Source organism: Anabas testudineus, chromosome 13 (assembly GCF_900324465.2).
Source record: "Anabas testudineus chromosome 13, fAnaTes1.2, whole genome shotgun sequence".
Taxonomy (NCBI): Eukaryota; Metazoa; Chordata; class Actinopteri; order Anabantiformes; family Anabantidae; genus Anabas; species Anabas testudineus.
Window position 1 is genome coordinate 6,077,396 of NC_046622.1, and position 15,853 is coordinate 6,093,248.

Below are 15,853 nucleotides of genomic sequence, written 5' to 3' on the forward strand. Positions count from 1 at the left end.
TCCAACCGATGCAAGGGTTCTTTGAATGACAGCTTTCTCCACCCCTCTTGCTTGGCTATAGTGTTCTTTATGCACATTCTGTGATGTAATTTTGATGAAGAGGCAGATATAATAAAAATTATTGTGTCATCTGGTCCCAAGATCGATGCATTGTAAGTGGTTCATTTGCATGCACATAATTTGGATGGAAGTTGAATTTCTGTTTGCAAACATGTCAAGTACAATCACATTCACCTGATATACTGAATAACTATACACAGCAGAGCACTAAGAACCTCATTCAAATGTTTGTGACTGTAAAACGTCTGTATTCTTCTTTAGGTTGCTGTGTGTACACATTATCTATAAGGGTAAATAAATAAAATTAAAAAGTTAATGAAATGACATCAGTGTCTGATAACAATAAATGTGTCTGTATGAAAATAAATGCACTAAAATAATCTATGTCGACTGCAGTGTGATATTGTGCACATTTCCTGTGAAAATGGCATTGTAAAGTTTGAGGGGGCATGGTGTCAGAAACTCCAGCTATTGCAGTACTGCTCTCATGCCTGAACATGCCAAAGGCTACAATTTGTCCTGCTCCACAAAGTGGATTTCTGTTGTGCCAGAACAGGTCATAATTAATCTCTAGTGTGCTAACAAGAGGAGGCCAACAACTGCAAGCAGGCTCTGCTCTACTAAGTGAAAGGTATAAGCTGGCTGTATTTTTCCTATCATGGTTAAATAGTACCAGAGGAGGAAACTGAGCTCTTTTGCTACCCCTCGTCCTACCATGTGTTCATATCTCTAACCACCTTGTGCTCACAATCACCCCTCTCCTCTCACTTTGCTGCAGCTATAGTGATAATCATCATACAGCGAATTATGTGAATGGTTTGTTTAGGCCTATTTAAAAAGGAGGAAAGGGTGAAAGACTACACACTGGACCAATACACATTTAGAGAGAGTGGATGCTCCCTGCTTCTTCCCACATTCATGAACCAAAAACAGATGTCATTTGAAATAAACCAGCCAGTTATGAAATAATCACATTTCAATTTAATGACTTAATCTTCTCTGACACCATGCACACCATGTCTACTCAATTTACTCAATTACACAGCAACCACGGAGAAGTTAGGACTTTGCTGAACTTCAAAACTTGAGAGCAGACATTTTATTATTAGGCCAAATATTGTGCCACCTTATGCGTGAGCATGTGTGACTTTTTAATGTTTATTGCTGCTTAATCTCCCACATCCAGCAGTGTTTACTCATTATTAATTCAAGCATCACTTGCACAGACTCAGCATTAAAAGAATACAGTTGCGCTATATGGCAGCACTGTATATTTTTATTGTCACCACTCAGGATTTTGGATTTGAGATTAGGCAACAACGTGACGGAGATGATGCGTTTACTTACCAAATTCAGCACCGTCTCAACTATATCCCGGTTGCTAACCTCTCCGACCTGGATCAGTCCAACGAGAACAGCAAATTTCATCTTGATATTCCGGATTGGAACCGATGGATTGATAATCCCAGCCGGGAGAACCACTGGACGTGTGCCGGACATCATCACCGCCTCAGCGCAGCCTGCAGCCGCGTGTTGCCCGTGACCTGGAGGAGGTTGTCGGTCCGAGAGCTCCGGCACCGGTCTCTCGCTTGTCATGTCCACCCGAACTGGGAGGCTTCAGGGACTAGTTACACGCTTTCTCCCTGTAATGTTTTAATCACTGCTCCGGAGCATGAAGAAGAAATAAAAAAAAAAAAACACAAACAAAACCCACTCTCTGTCAGTAAAATCCACTCTCGAGTTGCCGGTGGATGCGCCCGGTGCGTCGTCGGTGGCAGCCGGTTAAGTGAGCTGACCGACCTGCGCTGTGCACACAAAGCTGGCTGTGGGAGTGTGTGCCGCTCTCTTGGATGCACGTCTCGGTTTGTGCTGCTGTCACCGCCATGTTGCCGCCCCCTGCCTGCGGTTCCAGCGCACACCGGCGTCCACTCACCACGCCTGCGCCGGCTGCGATGATGGAGCCGGAGACTGACCGCCTCCGAGTCCCGGCAGTGAGTGATAGCAGCGCTTCATTCAGCTTCTGCAGCACCACAGTTTAAACAATGCAAATTCTTGACACGCACATCATTTTGTTCTAAAGTTTTTCTTTAACTGGTAAAATCCAGACAAAGGATAAAGTGTTGGTTTTCTACATTTTTAAAACATCTTATGCAGAAACCAACAATTAATGGAGTCTACTCTTCATAATGTCTCTTCTCTTAACCTTTTTAAAAACTATTAAAAACATCAGTGAGTCACATCACTGCATTGGGTGAGGAAGACACATGCAACATGAGTGAAATTGAATATTTAAATCTCCTTTTTATATATTATGGAGAGCCCCAAGGTTGTGTATTTGGCCTACTTCCATTCTTTCTTTATAAAATGTTGTTCTGTAATGCATAAAAAAAATAGCTGTTGACATTTTGATAACCAAAGCAAATAAATAGATGTTACTTGTTAGGAATACCTTGGCATTGGCTTGAGCTGGTCCTGTCTTTAAAGTTAAAATGAAAGCCTTGTGACGAAAGTAAGAATGAAGTTGGGTTTTTTTTCTGTTTCTGCTTGGAGCCAGGAACAGGCTGCTTGTTGCCACTATCTTATCTGATCTTGATTACCGTGACTTGTTATACATACTATAGTTGAACGCATCACCAAAATGCTAATTTGTCATCAGGATAGTACATCAACATACAACACTGAAATGAGCTAAGGCCATTTTTGTCTTTTAGGACCAGCAGCTCAGCCAAATACTAGGTTAGTTTTTCTAACAATGGTTATTGCACTGATAAATAGGTTTCTTAAATCTTATTGATTTGCACTGCAAACTGTGAAGCATTTTACTTAAAACAGTGCACAAATGTAGACCTGATGTGCATGTGCACAGGCCTTATATAATTAATATTACTATCTAACTTTGCCTTCTCTTACAAATGCAGTTAGTGGAATTATAGAATTAAAAAGCACTGCATCCTCTAAATACCTAAACTATGGACATTTTAATATCCAGACCTAAAAAATCTTGAAATCAAGTATTTCTTTAAATGATTAGGTTTGTTAGTTTTAATGAAGAAAATGCAGAATCATTATATAGAAGAAATATTGCATTACTTGCCTTGTGTCTTAAACGTTTTAATGAGACAAGCAAGAAGAGTGACTCCCCTATCTTGTATGTGGTCTTTAATTTTACTGTATATTATTATGGGAGAAAATATGATAGCAATGGCAAGGCTATGCCATAACATACGTATTCAAGCTATTTAAATTTTTTAGGAGGAAAAACTTTTTTTTTACAGCCACCAGGTTCGAGTGGTTACATAAAAGACTGACACTGACAGCTTGGCAACAATCCTGTCCATCGTCCTGACTGACAGTTGGAAGCTGAGCCTGCATTTCATGACCTCATTAAGCTGATCTGTGTCAGCATGCCTTCAAAAGATGTAGAAATACTGTCGGTCTTTATACAGCTTTACCTATCATGTCTATTACTGTGCAGTTTCAAAGCGTCATTCAATTAGCAGTAATGCAGTGCAGATAATTTGATTATTTATCCTGCTCGCTGTGATTAAACTAAATAGAAATCTAAGCTGTAAATGTCTCTGAATACTATTTCTTTCTTTTTCTTTTTGTATTGGTATGTCTGCAGCGTGATGAATGAAGTAGCACATTCATTTAGAGAATGATTTGAGAGGGTTTGCTTTTGTCATTCGCACACCGAAAGCACAGATATGGGACTGAATCAGAAGAGCAGATCCACACTCAGTGACCTGCAGTGAAAGGATTGTTGAAATCCTTAATGGATTTTCATGTAATGATTTGTGCAGTAAGGTGAGACACACTGCATCTTACCCTGTGTTGTTATAGTATGGTGCATGATTCTTTTACACATTTTATAGTGTTGGAGCTGTCACAAACTCAGGTTTGGAGAAGAGCTCAGATGGAATCACCCACAATGTACATACAAAGAGTGTAAACATCCCTTTAGACTGAAACTGTAGTTGATCTATTATCTCTCGCCTGTGAGATGTCTTAGCAGTGACTGTCCTCTTATCATTGCTTCCTGTTCAAAACAACAAAAAGTACTATTGAAAGTGTGGACTGTGGACTTAATTGCAATAATATTGTGGTGAGTTGCGGGGGTGGGGGGGGGGCTACATTGAGATGAATACGGTTTTGATTGGAAAGAGCCATCTAGTGGAAAACAACATTCATCTGTTTTGTGTGTAAGGCCCATGTTTTTCCCCCTTTCGCTTTCCTCTTTCATAGTATTTGTAAGGAAATATCAGACAAAATGAGTTGAAATCTAAATTGATTCTAAAAATGGAGAGAAAGGAAGAATCATAGTGTCCATCAACCCACTTGGGCTGCATGTGTTTCCACAGAATAGCCAGTAGGGGTCTCTCTTATCTCAGATATGAGACATCACATGCACTGTTTACCATTATTTATACATGACAGGGATTTAGACTCCTTCAGAGATCAATCATATGCCACATCCAATCTGATGGAGCAGCAAGATTAAGAATCAGTGCATACAAATATTGTACAGTTTTTTATATTTTTATTAAAAAATGATATTTCTTGTACTTGACTGCACAATCCAGTACCCTAAAGCAGGTATGATCAAGTCAAACCTTAAGTCATTCTTTTCACAACCATACGAGGTCAAAGTTTAATAAAATTAAATGGCAATACTGAAGCAAAGTAAAACCAGCTTACAATTTTGTACCATGAGTATTTCAGGAAGGTTGACACTGAGAAAGATTCAATATATAGGAAATCAACACTATTGTTCTAGTTGTCCCTTCACATATGTACAATATATACATATTGTTTGCATCTACAGTATATTCACACACATATATACAGACACTTGAGTGTACAACATAATAATTATAGCTTTAACATCTGAAAGCTTCCCAGAAGCATTTAAGAGCTTGAATGTCCTAGACATTGTAGATTACAGCAACAGTAATATAATAATATTAAGATAATAATTATTATAATATACATGTAAATAAAATCCTAATGCAAAGGATATTGGCAGGACGATTCATTTTCCATTGAGTAATTATGCTCAGCACCTCTTTTGTCATTGTGCAAGTACAGAAGAGTATAAAATTATTTTCAGAGCATTTGTTTTATGGGAAAACAATATGAATACATTGTGCTTAAGTTCTGGGGTCTTGTCTGTGTGTCTGAGTTTTAGCAATGACTCAAAGGCTCAATCTTGATCATGGCTGAGCAGACACAACTGGCAAAGAGTTTTAGATTTTGGTCTCTGGACCATCTGTGATTAGTGGCTGAAAGGAGTTGCGGATCCGGGCAGCTTCTGCAGCACAAAGGTGACCAAAGGCTTTGTTGTACCATTCTGGAGTCCTTCCTCTGAAATCAAAATTACAATGTATGTTCAATATACTTTAGCTTACATGCACATACAACAAGCTTTAGATAAATATCTTAAACATGCAACTGAAAACATTCATTGCACTGTTGATTATATATGACAGAAAAAGAGAGTTCACAACGACATCTTGTAACAAGTTTTGTGAAGGACTTACTTTAAGTCCACTCGGCAGATGTGAGTCAGTCTGGACTTTCCAGAGCCACAGGGCTCTAGCAGGTAGTTGGACTCCAAAACAATAGCTCGTACCCCTCCAATAGGAGGACAATCCTCATGCTCTATAGACACAGAAACTAGGGAGCATGCACCTTTGGGCAAATCTGTCCTCCATGACCTTGAATAAATAGACAGAGATTAAGAATTTACCCAAAAACATGAATTATTACTATTAAATAAAGGACAATATGTAATATTTTTTCTTATTATCATTGCTCACCTGAGTACTACAAAGTCCCTGCTGGGATGAGGTGGCATGCGATTAAGAACATACTGAAACACCTCCGTCTGCTTGTCCAGTGACTCACACACTTTCCACTGCAGCAGGTCCACATCCCACAGGTGGCGCTCTCGCAGCACCCGGTTCAACACCACAGATGGTGGCGCTTCCACCTCTACAGCCACTCGCCAACGTCTCAGAGGGTTCCCATCTCCCACCTGGATGAGGCACAAGGACACAAACCATCATGGATCTGAAAGCAAGATCCAATCATGAGGTACAAAAGAGCAACATATTTTTCTTTTTGTTGTAACCTTTACGATCTGGAGCTGATAAGTGACACTGTTGTTTTTGTGATGCACTATTATATATTGAGCAAGAACAAATTAATACAATAACAACTAATACCTTCTTATAGTAGAGCTCTGTGTTATCAGAACTGTTACACGACACCCAACATTTGGACTTTTCTCGAGCCTCCTTAAACAGGTTTTGAAGTCTCCCCTCCATATGTGTTTGGTAAGTTCCATCATCATCTTCCAGCTGCTTGCACAGCTCATCAATTGTTGGTGCATGCAAGTCAGCCTCCACGTAAGAATTACGCGACTGAGTAACCATCTCATGAGGGATCTAATGGGTGTATAAAAGCAGAAGGTAAGAATCAGGGTAACTATAAAGAGAGAGAGGCCTGATGACATTGCATCCTGCATCATGTCAACTACAGGTTCCTGTACCTCAAAGAGACGGTTGCATTCCATGATCATACGGGCGAGGCCCTGTGTAGCTGCTAAGTTTTCATTCAGATCCTTCTGGTCTGGTCTGCCAGTGGCATACTTTTTCTGCATGGCCCTGGGGATTAGGAGACAGAAATCTTATTAGGCTCGCAGAGTACCCAGGTCAACGTCCCTGCAAAACACAGTATATAAACCCTTCTTCCGCTCTGCAGGAAATCCCTTTGATCCTTTTAGCAACAATTTCAACATAGTAAATTAGAGAGCTTTGCTTTGTTTGTACACAGCATGATCTAATAAAACACAGAGCTTTAAAAGAGTCCCATGTACTTTTAAAACTGGCCCAGAAAGAGGGTAATCTACTGCACCCCCGAGGGCTGACCAAACTCTGTAACCCATTTTATGTCTATCTTTATGGAGTCATAGGTGACGATAATGATGCAGGAGTTAATATAATGCATGCATGACCCAAAACCACATACAGTAATTTAATTGCAACCGTGGAAGACACAACAAAAAGGTACCTTGGTGTAAGATTGTCTTTCTTGAGTATGTTGAGATGGAAGAGGGATGGGGCCAAGCACACAGCAATGTTCATCGGTGTCATTTGGTTCTCCTCCACAGAGGAAGTGACATCGCTGAGAAAACAAAGGAGTGTCTGCAGCACCTCCCGATTTTCATCTGACATCAACATGATAGCTGCCTGGAGAGCTTGCAACCTTTGCTCCTTTGGCACATCTGCACATAGGAGAGAATGGATTTTGTATTAATTCTGTTTTGGTGGTAGAAGACAGAAAAGACATCTTGCAAAGTCACTTTATATTTAAAAAAATATATAATTACATTCATTTTAAAAAAGCCACGTAAACAGAGATTAATGTCCTTACATTGATAAATATGGAGGAAGGTTTCCCCCAGCTTGCTAGTGAGCAAAGGCTCAGGTAAATCCCTGAAGAACTGCTTGACCATGTCAGCCACATCATAGGCAGATTGATCTTCATAGTTCACATTATCTGGAGAATTCTCATTCATCTGCCTCAGAGCTTGAATTCGAGACTTCACCCCTGATTTGCGAAACAGACCCACCTGAAACCAAACCAGACGGCAAAATGCAATCACCTTCTACTGAGTTTCAGCTGATGGTATTGTAAAGTGTATTATGTTGTATCTACAACCTGCGTCAGTCATTGTACACTGAAACTATATACCACTTCACATAAACAGGTAAGCTCAACCTCTTGTTACATCACATGTGAAAATGTAAGACATATGTAACCAGAGAGTGTGTGTACTGTGGCTGACCTGGTCGAGACACTGGCTCCTTAGGTACCGCAGGGCCTGCTGCAGGGCGAGGGGCAGGGGTTGTCCATAACGCTGCACATGCACTAAGAGGGGCACTCCAAACACATTCTTATCCTTATAGTCTGGTACCTTCATTCTCTTCATGAACTTTGGCACAGACCTAGAAGAGATTTCAACACATCTTTGACAACCTGCACTACTGGCTACAAATAGGACTATGCTGGACTAACACAAAGCTAAATCTACAGTACGTACATGTTTACATTTACAATGAAATGAAGTACTGACAGCTCGTAAGCTATAAAGTAATCTGGTTGTAACAATTCGTTGATGCTTAATCATACCATGCTGGACAACCACAAGCTACCCATTAACCATTAATATAATTGAACTCATTAAACAGAGGTTTAATGAGTTCGAAGAAATTTTTAACAATTGTGCTTCACTAATAGAAAAAGATGTTTTTAATTATGAATCACACCATTAGAAGTTAAATTAGACTTACCAAGTCCAGCCATGCTTGTTGGACATGGAATATTTTTCCATGATTGCAGTGAGGCGCAGCAGAGAAAACTTCTGCAACAAACTCAGCTGGCCGGCTGACTGGTTGGTAATTTGCAGGGACGCCACTGAGCGACTTAGGCGATTCGATATTTGAAAGCTGGGCCATCGTAACCTAATCCCATAAAAGATCAAACAGCAGAGAAAAAGTGTTTTTATTTTTGCACTTTAAGGAGTTTCATTTCCAATATTTCAGCTCTTTCAACAAAGTTCTACGAGTCTTACCGATTAGGTCTTGTGAGTGAGGCTCCTACTCCCGAATCCCTCCTTTCCCTGAGCCTTGTTGATTCCTTCTCAGCCAGTGATACTCTGTCTCTGTCCCCTTCACTAGGTGTGGTCTGACTTTCTGTTATAGAATTTCCCTCAAAGTCTAACATGAACTGCCTAGAGGACTGGAGGCCTTCTGTATCTTCCCTCTCATCATCCACATGGGCCACCCCTTCTCCTCCAGGAAATACATTCTTGGACCAGTGGTCCACTATCTGCTGTAGGCCATTGACATGCAGCAAGATGTCATCCAGGTGAGGAAACAAGTCCTCCTTCTCCAGGTCTATTAGGTCTCCAGTGCTGGCATACAAATGGGAGCCTGGAACATTATCATACACACTGATGCGGCTCCCTCTGGAGCAGCACTGGGTGACAGGCCTGGATTCTCTTCTACATGAAATAAGTGTAGAGTCCAGGTCCATGCTGCCAGTGTGCCAGTTAATTGAGGCTCCAATGGTTGGGGAGAGGCTCTCTATGGATAGTGCTTTGGGGAAAGTTCCTGGCTTGTGGTCTTTGGGAATATGGACTACCAGGTCTTCATAAGAGCAGAACTCATTTCTGCAGTTTTGTTCTGTGACTTCATTTACTTGGCTTGAGAAGATATCCATGTCCTCCAAATACATGCCGCTGCGCTTGTAGTCAGCCCGATGAGGTTTACGCTCTTTCAGACTGGGTGTGCTGACAGCGCTGCCACTAGAATGGCTGCTACCCTCACTACTGGACTGGGACAGCAGATCTTTGTTGGATGGTGGTTCTGTCACCCCACCATCGCCATTGATGATCTCAACGCACCGCAGTGTCTTCAGTGCCTGTGCCTCCTGCTGCATCACTGGAGCACTAATGACCAAATTCTTGTGACCCCTTCCCAGAGTTCCTCGGGAGCGCAGCGTCTCCATGCGCTTGAGGAAATCTTTGGCACGGGTGCGACTAGTTTTGCCGCTCTTATCAGGTAGTGAGGCATAGTGAGCAATATCTTTGGGGATGTGAGGCATTGTGAAAGAAGTGGAGTCTGGCATTGCTGCAGAATCTGAGCATGTGCGGTTGGAGCAGTCGGAGTCTTCTGTGCTGAGGCCCCTATTACCACTACCCCCACTGCTCTCACTATGCAAAGAAGAGACCTCCGGCTCACTCAGGTCCGTCAGAACACTTTCGCTGCTGGTGGTGGTTCTCAATGGCACACCGTCTCTGGAGGGTTGACTCTCTGTATGGTTCCCCAGTAGAGAGTCAATGTCCTGTAACCTGGACCAGCGCCGGCTGCTCCACTCAAAGGTCCATTTGTCGCTGATGGCAAACAGGTCTTCTTCATCAGAGTCTTCACTCTGGAAAAAGACATTATTACATTAATTCTTTACTCTGAAACTTTGACATGATTTGTACATTTCTTCTTCTATGTGTTGCAAATAGAAAGATGATTCACAACATGTAAGACCTTATATAATGTCATACAACATCCAGACCACAGCAGTAACATAGGAAATGCAGGAAATAGCTGGAGGATGTGTCTGCTTAGAATTAATAACATTATAAAAATCAGCCAACAGTGATGTAACAGCAGACAAATGATTCCTTTGACTTGCAGACTTTTCCATAAATAGACCAAGGCAGGAAAAATCATTAACATGTGCCAGCAGGCTACATTTCAATGTGGGAACACATAAAAGCAAAAGTCAATAAATACAACAATGGTATGATCTCAGATATCACAAAATCAAGTAAACAGAATTATTGTGTCTATCAATGAATACTGATAAGTGTTAGTCATGAAAACTACCTGTTGAGGTCAAGAAAGAAGCTTTTTGAGAGGAAAAAACAACAAACTCAAACAGAAGTACAGTCAGAGTGTTAGATTTCACAGAGAGAAAACACGACACCCACTTAAACATAAGACCTTAGATGAAAAACAAGATGTTTTATGTATTGGATCTCCAGTTTCTTCAGTGTGTTTTTATTAAGTGTGGGAAGTGTTTTTTTTTTTTTTTTAAAGTGCATATTGGCTAATGATAATGCAGAAGCACCTTTTTGATGATAAAGGGAGTAATCTTGAGCCAACACTTACTTTCTTCTTAGGAAGGTTCACGTCAAGTTTCATAGAGGCACACTTGTTCAAGGTGTTGAGTCGCCTGTCAGGAAAAGAAAAGAAAAAAGCCCAGAGGAATAAAACAAATATTAAAAATAAATAAAAACAACAATTGTCTCCAAATAATCATTTTAGAAATAATTGTGTTTTCTATTTAAGTGTTAACCTGATTACCTTCTGTCCTGGATTTACAACCAGACACACAAGAGAATTCAGTTTGTTTGTGCCGTAATACAGTAAAACCTAATGAACATCGGTAATAACCAGTTGGTCTAGCCTCTTTCTCTCTAAGTGACTGTGGCTTGGAGGATGGTGTGCAACAGTTTGAAGGAAGGTGAAGTTAAGGTCAGCCAAAGGATTTACCACATACTGATTCTAATCACAGCCTGGCTCATTCAGTTTCGGATTTCTTGATCTTTATATATAGATCTTTGGTGCCATTTCACACCAGTTATGCTAATTCTAAACACATGTGGTTATGAAAGATGACTTCGGTTGTGTAACAGTACTAATAATTTAACATTACATTTTCTTTTAAAATGCTAATACACATGTACTGAGCTCCGTTTTATCAAAAAAAACTGAAAAATGTTTGTAATATTTGTAATAAGCAGCACAGTCTTGGAGCATGTGCTCAGTGATTAGAGGTTTTGCGGCTTTGCAAACTGGGATATATAAAGTAATGGCACAAAAATCTGAACCAATGTGAACCAACAATAGCACAGGGGAAAGAATGACGCCATTACAAAATACACTCCGGCTCACTGGGGCCGTGGCTTTAAACAAAAAGAAAGTCGTTCGTGGTAAGATAATCACTGCTTTAACAGCTCCAGATATTGTTAAGAGTCTTATTGTACCGATTGAGAGTATTGTTCTGTGACAGTAATTTACCTCAGATGGAGGCTATAACTATCCTCCAGTGCTCTAGATGATAGGGGTTAGCTAAACAAGAAGTTCCCATGCTTGTTACTGTAGATAGTGTGACCCAACTGAAGAGAGGATTTCTAAGCTGGGGGCCCTTTATTCCACAGGCCTAAAGAGCTTTGAATGTGCTTTCTGAAATAAGAGGCTGCTTAGCAAGGCATCAGAGAAAGCACTCACATACATGAAATGTCTATCAGTTTCAGTTCTATCAAAGACACTCACAGTCCGTTGGGTGGTATTTATTTTTGCGCATAGGATTGTGGTGATGTAACTAACAACAAAGCCATCTTTATGTTACCATAGCTGGGAAGTCATGGACAAAATCACTTTGGAGGTGGAACTGTTTCCAATTGTCTCCTATTTATCCCGTGGCTAGTTTGGAATTTAGATGAGCTGCTTTAGGGTTGTTTAGAGTCACAGTATATTGAGCTGCGCGAGGCACCCCTCATGCTCCTCCTGCTTCCCTCTTGGGATGGTTGCTATGGCTACTGTGGTAACTGAAGCGCTGTTTTCATCTCGGCATGAAAGTACATGAGTCTTGCCCTACAAGGGAATGATGTGGAGCCACCAGTTGTTGGCTTAGTTCACTTTTATGTTGTTTGTACTGTGTGGGAAATTAGTACAAACAACCCACATCCAATAAAAGTCAGAATCCTGAAAAGAGGAAGATTCTCACCAAAGCCCATGAAATTAAAACATTTATTAAATCAATATGTTATGTAAAAACATGTCGGTCTGGATAGATGAGGGTCAGAAGAAGGCCCGAAGTGCTGAAATGTGTTGCTGAAATAAAAAGATGCTTCCATTAAGAAGAGAAAATGTAATAATGTGGCATAATGCTATGCTTCGATATCATAACATGATGTTTGTATTTCAAAGTTCATGTGGGAAATCTCACAAATTCTCACTTAAGTCAAGGAAATTATTTGTGCCTCTGACTCAGCTGACTCACGGATCAGCGGCTGTCTCTACAGTGCCAATCAAATGTCTGGTTACCTGCACAGAGGTTCCACAAGGTCTTTATCCAGGAAGTCATGATCTCTTTTCACAGGTGTAATATCAATAGGGAACTGGGAATCTGAAGAAAAAAAACAAAGAGAAAATGTCAATGCTGGTATTATAATTATTATCTAATATTTTAGCAATTCATTTATATAGATGCTGTTGAAAGAGAAATGGAAAAAACAATATTATTTTGTATTATGTTGATGATAATGAGAAGAGAAAGAATTTTCCCAAATAACAGTTTTTAGGTATTATGTTGTGCTCTGGGTATGAACCTCGTCTTACATAACTTAATGAGACTGAATCCAGATCCAGTGAATCCAACTATCCACTAAAACAGCCATCATCGGTGCACATGTGTGGCGTTATCCTCCAACTATCTGCAAACTGTCGGCAAACAAAAATACTGCACCATAGAACATCAAAAGACTGGCCTCGGCTCAAAGATCTTAGGGAGTAGAGCTACTTTAATCTCTGATTTCTTCCCATTACTTCAGTATTTAAACACAGAAGATATGTTTATGTAGTAACCGTAGCTTGGAAAAGATTAGAGTTTAGAAGCAGCTGATGTTTCACTTGTTTTGTGGTGTCTGGGAATCCGACTGGAGCCGTGGCTCTGGGGCAGCCTGAGGACAGTTGTGTAAATGGGGCTCGCTATGTAGCCCATGAATACATGGTTTTTATGTACAGTGTTGGGGATGACAGACCAGATGACACTGTGTACCATTATTCAATCACCATGCTGAAAAGACTGCATTCAAGACTTTACAGTGTTCCATTTCAAAAGAGAAAAATCTAAAATAAAAATGCCTTTTAACAGTGTGCTGATCCATTAATATCAATCTTCTAACCAAACAGCATTTCCCGCTTTTGTGATTAAAGTGTATGGGAGTGTACTGGATGCTTGAATTACCTTCAAAGAGTTGAGCATACTGGGGAAATCCTGCTGCCCGCAGCCAGTCACACGCCTCTTTTGCCTCAATTTCTGAAACACAACAAAGCGCATGCTTGAGGAACGGAGATTCAAAGTGAAACTCAACCACATTAAGATTTAGATTTAGATGAAGATTTAATTTTGAAAAACCATGGGAAAATAAACCAAAGCAGCAAAAGCCCCTCTGCACCTGGCGTCCTGTAAACACAACAGACTGAGAGATTCTGAATCTGAAACCGGCCCCGTCTGATGTTTTTATAAGACAACATACATGTGATGATGACCCTGCTGTCCAACCTGACTGGAGGTATCACAGCATATCACATGAAGCAACACGACACCTTATATAACCGCTCTGTTGTCTTTTTTTTACTTTAAAGACAAAGGATGATGTTTATATTACACCACAGAAAACACTGTGAAAAGTGTGTGTGAAAAGCACACCTCTGTTAAAAAGATCTTCTCTTTAATAAAAGTCTAAGTAAGAACAAAACATTAACTTCCTGACCCCAGGAGTCAGGGTCACAAACGGGTCCCGCTGACCTGCAGAGTGAGCTGTCTGCAGGTTTCAGGGCTGCTGATGACAAGGAGAGGAAACGGACCGTTGGCACCTTTCTATTAATGCTAATAGAGTCGGGTGCCATTTATCGCCTCAGCGGGACATGCCGCCTTACATACCAGTGCTACAGCACATGCTGTGCGCTTTATATGAAGAAAGAAGATGTAGACTCATGTTTAAAAAAAATAGACATACAAGAAAACATAAGAAGAGCAACATAAACACAAGCAATCACCACCTGAATCTAAGCTGTAAATAAAAATAGATAATCAGTTAAAGTTAATCAGTAAAGACTGGTGCTCATTCTAAATGTGGATAACTGCTGTTTTTTAGTTTAGTCTTCTACAGTTTTACTGTGAATATCTTTAGGGCTTGGACTGGAAACTGTGGTGTACATTTTTTTGGTATTATCTTATGTGTTGCACTAGTAGCAGCACTAAACAATTAAATCTTAAAGAAAAAATAGAAACAAGTTTATTTCTGTCACTTAGCTTGTGTCACTCTCAAGCTGCATTGTTGAGAACTATAAATGTGATGAATGACTACTTAGTAATTTGACATTAACAACATGAAGCACAAACACTAAAATAAAATAAGGTATTCTTACCAGTTTCAGCACGTCTTTAAAAGCCACACAGCTGATAAATGTCTGGCACTTTAACTTATTTTCATATACACGTCCGTCATTTAGCCAGCTCTCCAGAATCTCTGAATGATTGTAAGAGTGTAATCCTCAGGTTACATATCAGCCGTACCCACAAGTAACTCACAGCTCTCCCATCACGCATCTGACGTCTCTGTTCCACCTCTCGTCTGTGCCTCTCACACTACGCCTGAAACATGAACTGTGGTCATTCATCCCACGATACTGTGTAATTACAGGGACTGTAACCTTGCAGCAAAAACAGTGCTATTGCCTGTTTTCCAAAACTAATGAGGACTCACCTGCGCTGCTTCACGTCTGTGTTACTGCGAAATCAATGAAAAGTGACTTTGGTCTTCATACTGACCAACAACTGAACAAATATTAACATTTCCCTGTGTCCTTGGATGACAAAAAAAGGTCTACTGTTTACCCCTCCTAACCAGCAGTTGAGTCAACATGTGTGTGCTGCCTCTCTGCTCTGTTCCCACCTGTATCACCAGGAGCTGAATGCTTTCTGTTCAGCTAGCCTTCCCTCCCAGGTGGATAATATCAGGCCTGTATTATTCAACTGCAGCACATAGGGATAGGTCCCTCTTGTGTCCCACAAACTCAGGTTGGACCACTGGGAGCAAGTAACACGAGCTGGGAATTCCTCTCTGTTTGGCATTCTGTAACACGATACCAAGACATTCTGTCCTCTCATCCTCTCTCTAAGGAAATCTCTCGTGGATAAAAGGCTGGGCGGGCATCATGCCAAAGAATGAGAGCTTGTATTTGCGCTCCTCAACCCACAGCTATAAAACTGTGTACAGTATAAAATTACAGTTTCACAAAGAGATGAAACCCAATTTGGCAGTGACACAATAGCAGTGAATGTCAAAAACTGTGTAGGACTAAAGTATCTGTGGCAACTCCTCGCTTTACAATTCACTTCATGCAACGCTCAACGTGTAACACACTGATTATGC

The 15,853-nt window shown here is 40.6% G+C and overlaps 2 protein-coding genes across 13 annotated transcripts in view; both read right to left on the bottom strand.

Moving 5' to 3' along the window:
- LOC113173007 (neurobeachin-like) overlaps positions 1-1,948 on the bottom strand; it is a 174,735-nt gene extending 172,787 nt beyond the window's left edge. For all 6 annotated transcript variants that reach the window (XM_026376260.1, XM_026376233.1, XM_026376252.1 and 3 more), the window contains exon 1: positions 1,408-1,948. In XM_026376260.1, coding sequence (XP_026232045.1) covers positions 1,408-1,656 — 249 coding nt within the window. In that variant the 5' untranslated portion in view covers positions 1,657-1,948. The remainder of the gene's footprint in view (positions 1-1,407) is intronic.
- Positions 1,949-4,593: 2,645 nt separating this feature from the next.
- stard13b (StAR-related lipid transfer (START) domain containing 13b) overlaps positions 4,594-15,853 on the bottom strand; it is a 52,798-nt gene continuing 41,538 nt past the window's right edge. For 3 of the 7 annotated variants that reach the window (XM_026376320.1, XM_026376338.1, XM_026376347.1), the window contains 13 exons: positions 13,660-13,731; positions 12,738-12,819; positions 10,797-10,860; positions 8,699-10,059; positions 8,418-8,588; positions 7,913-8,072; positions 7,498-7,696; positions 7,135-7,348; positions 6,614-6,728; positions 6,288-6,509; positions 5,880-6,097; positions 5,601-5,777; positions 4,600-5,424 (listed from right to left, as the gene is read on the bottom strand). In XM_026376320.1, coding sequence (XP_026232105.1) covers positions 5,307-5,424; positions 5,601-5,777; positions 5,880-6,097; positions 6,288-6,509; positions 6,614-6,728; positions 7,135-7,348; positions 7,498-7,696; positions 7,913-8,072; positions 8,418-8,588; positions 8,699-10,059; positions 10,797-10,860; positions 12,738-12,819; positions 13,660-13,731 — 3,173 coding nt within the window. In that variant the 3' untranslated portion in view covers positions 4,600-5,306. Of the gene's footprint in view, positions 5,425-5,600; positions 5,778-5,879; positions 6,098-6,287; positions 6,510-6,613; positions 6,729-7,134; positions 7,349-7,497; positions 7,697-7,912; positions 8,073-8,417; positions 8,589-8,698; positions 10,060-10,796; positions 10,861-12,737; positions 12,820-13,659; positions 13,732-14,846; positions 15,073-15,184; positions 15,490-15,853 lie in introns of those variants that run through there. The other 4 variants (XM_026376306.1, XM_026376312.1, XM_026376356.1 and 1 more) reach the window with 3 other exon arrangements.